Genomic DNA, 3592 nt, shown 5'->3' on the forward strand with positions numbered 1-3592 from the left:
CTTGAGCCACAGGTGCCGAGCCACCATGACTGTCTTGATGAGCATCATTGTGAGGGAGCAGAGGCGAAGGGGTAAGAAAATAGTCAAGGAGGGCTTCCTGGAGGAGGTGACAGCTAGCTGAGTTCCAAAGGGACAGAATAATGCCAGTGGAAGGGGAGCAGGGCAAGTAGATGCTCCCAGATGAGGGTACAGTCTCTGTAGAGCGGGTGGTAGGGAGAGTCTGGCTGGAGTAAATGTCTCTTGTGAAGCCTGGAGTGGGTGTGTCCACCAAGGGGCCTGGGCAGGTGTGCAGCACCAAATTCTGGCCACATCATTATGACAGGGACAGGCCAAGGAATTCTCTCTCCCTCATTTTGACAATGAAACAGATCCCTTCCTGGGGTCTGCTTGTCTACCGCACTTCACCCTGACCCCATCATCCTCAAGTGCCAACTAGGATATTCAGGAATTACTTGTAGAATTTGAATTTGCAGAAAAAAACCTGTTTGCATTTGGAGTGGGGGCAGTTTTTGGCCAGGGCTGGGTTTGAACCTGCCACCTCTGGTATATGGGGCTGGCGCCCTACTCCTTTGAGCCACAGGTGCCACTCTCTGTTTGCATTTTCTCAGTGGTAAAATGCAGTGAAGTGAGGGGCATCACTATTTTATGTATCGCCAAAGCAAGCGAGTTATCAATTACAACTATAAGACACCTTTCAATGTCAGAGATATTAACAAGTGAAAAAAAGACAAGGCATTTCCCAGGATCAATGACACACAGAAATAACACTTTAGGTGGAAAAAAAAATCACCTCCAGATGCTCTGTGCACATCAACCATTGGATAATAAAAGCTCCTAATATTTATTGCACAAGTGCAGTGTGCCAGGCATGGATCCAAGTGCTTTAATATACTAATTCATTTAAAGATACATCTCAAATTTGGATACTTGCAAATGTGGGGAAAATGTGTTAGAGTTGAGTAAATTCAATCATAGGCACTGCCTGGCCCCAGGGGGAAGGTGGTAGACTTGGGGCCCAGTCTGTGTGCTCTCCTTCTGATTTGCTGTGTGACTCTGAGCAAGCCCCTTTCCCTCTCTGGGCCTCATTTTCCCCACGCATGGCATGCTTGGCTGTGAGTGATCCTGTCCAGGGACTCTGGGGCCCCACAGGTGTTGGCCTGCACATCCTGGAGCCCCCTTTGAGCACACACTATGCTTCAGCTCTGGCTTCCTTTGCTGTTAGGTCCCCACTGAACTGCGCAGGCCTAGACATGGTTTTTGTCACCCTCTCCTGCCACTGTTCGTTTCTGTGTTGAGATATCACATGTTCTGGAGCCACAGCCAAGAAGGCAGCAGTTCTCTCCTCCAGCAGTTTGCTGTCCATCCTGCCAGGGCTGCTCTGTGACAGGCGAGAGGATGGAGGAGGGGGTGGTCAGAGCTCCTGTGTGCCCTGGGGACTAGAGGGCAGCCAGAGCAGAACATGGGATGTGGGTGCACCGGGTTGGACGGGACCTCTAGTGACCAGTGCCTGCCACCTTGGGGTACTTGTTCCTTTGGCAGCATGGACATTTTTAGCATCAGTGCTGTCACCAGCATGGCTTTCTCCTGTGAGTCTGTGGCAGTGACCCACCTGTAGGGGAGGGTGTTGTTACCTCATTTTACAGTTGAGGAAACCAAGGTTCAGTGAGGTGAGATCCCTCACCCAAGGTCACACTGTGGGGATGGCAGTATGGTGACCTGAACCCAGGCCCGTCTAGCCACAGAGCGAGGGTGTCTCCATCTCCAGCCCTGTCTGATGGTGCGGCCTCTGCAGGTGATGGGGCCACAGGACTCTGTGCCTGTTCTGTGCAGAGTGTGAGGCTGAGACTGGGGTGGGGGGAGGAAAGACACACCGCTCTTTCTCCTTCTCTCTCCCCGCTCCTGCCTCAGTTTCTCTTTTCCATCCTCCCCACCTCTGTCTCCCTGTGTCTCCTGTGTGTCTCTCCCCTCTGGTCTTTGTCTCCCTCCACCTTTCTCCCTGAATGTCTCCCTCTCTCCTCTCGCTGTATCTTTCTGTCCTTTGTCTCCCACCTTAGTCTCTATGTAATGCCCCTCTCTGCCCCCGAGAAGGGGATCCTTTGAACCTTGTCTGGGCCTTACCAAGTCCTCACTGGGCCAAGGTGGAGGCCCAGGGTGCCACTAATGCTCGCCCCTCTCTCTGCTGTTTCCACATGTCCGGGGCTGACCCACAGCGGCCGAGCTGTGGCTACGTGCTGTGCACTGTGCTGCTGTCCCTGGCTGTGCTGCTGGCTGTGGCTGTCACTGGTGCTGTGCTCTTCCTGAACCACGCCCATGCACCGGGCACAGCACCTCCACCAATCGTCAGCACCGGGGCCGCTGGCGTCAACAGCGCCCTGGTCACTGTGGAGCGGGCTGACAGCTCACACCTCAGCATTCTCATTGACCCACGCTGCCCTGACCTCAGCGACGGCTTCGCCCGCCTGGAGGGTGCCCAGGCCTCAGTGCTGCAGGCACTGGCCGTGCACCAGGCCCAGCCTCGGCTGCCGGGTGAGCAGGAGCAGGAGCTGCTGGACACGCTGGCAGAACAGCTGCCTCGGCTGCTGTCCCGGGCCTCAGAGCTGCAGGAGGAGTGTGTGGGACTGCGGAAGGGGCACGGCACGCTGGGCCAGGGGCTGAGTGCCCTGCAGAGTGAGCAGGGCCGCCTCCTCCAGGTAAGAGGTCATGCCTTGGGGTCTTGCTGGTGGTGTAGGGGTGCTGGCACTTGATGTCCATGGGCTTCTCTCTATCCCCATGTGTCCAAGGCCAGAGCTCATTGCTTCCCATCTACAGACCAGCCTACGAGGCTCAAAGAGGTAAAGTCACTAACGTGAGGCCACACAGCTACTGGGTGTCAGGAATCAGACCCAGTTCTCCCCTGGGTTGGGTCAAAACCAGGGTTTGAAGGGAGTCCCCAGGCACTCCGGGAAACAGGTGAGATAGGACAAGGCAACTTGCTCAGGGTTGTGTGGTCAGTGTCACTAGGCTAGAGAGGACTGTACCCCTCCCAGAAGCCCATCCCAGTTCACTGCCACATGATGCCCACAGCTTCCCAGGGATGGAGAGGCCAGTCCAGCGAGCCCAGCCAAACCCTTAGCCTATCCCAAGTCTCCTCCCCTGACACCCGAATTCACTAGCCACACCAGGCTCCAGCCAGCGCCAAAGTAGGTCTGGGTGACAGATTTCTGATCCTGTCTAGGAGACCAAGCATAAGCCAGGCATTTCCCTTTCAAAGGTTATCTCATCTGCCTCTGCCATTTCCTAGAACAGAAGATTGAGGCCCAGAAAGGGGTGGTGATTTGTCCTAGGTGCCATGGTAAAGCCAGGCTGAGATCTAGCTCCCTGGTCCCCTGCCCAGCTTCTATCCAGGGCCACCTGCCCCCATGATTCAGATCCTTAGGGCTGGAGCCACTCCCCTTCCACCCACCCCATCCGGAACCGATGGTCACCCAGCAGCTCATAGCAGGGGCTTTTTCCTTCCCTCTGGAGGCTGCAGCTGACAAATCACCATCCTGATCACTCTGTCTGGATGACTGATAGGAAGGTGGCTTCCCCCTCCAGGGGGTAGAGCCAGTCC

General features: G+C 55.5%; 1 protein-coding gene across 1 annotated transcript in view; it reads left to right on the plus strand.

Moving 5' to 3' along the window:
• Positions 1-3592, plus strand: part of FIBCD1 (fibrinogen C domain containing 1) — a 30659-nt gene that overhangs the window by 7291 nt on the left and 19776 nt on the right. Inside the window, exons 2-3 of the mRNA XM_012808244.2 lie at positions 1644-1667; positions 2211-2690. Of these exons, the coding sequence (XP_012663698.1) occupies positions 1644-1667; positions 2211-2690 (504 nt within the window). The remainder of the gene's footprint in view (positions 1-1643; positions 1668-2210; positions 2691-3592) is intronic.

Source organism: Otolemur garnettii, unplaced genomic scaffold, assembly GCF_000181295.1.
Source record: "Otolemur garnettii isolate 467f Iridium unplaced genomic scaffold, OtoGar3 scaffold00087, whole genome shotgun sequence".
NCBI classification, from domain to species: domain Eukaryota; kingdom Metazoa; phylum Chordata; class Mammalia; order Primates; family Galagidae; genus Otolemur; species Otolemur garnettii.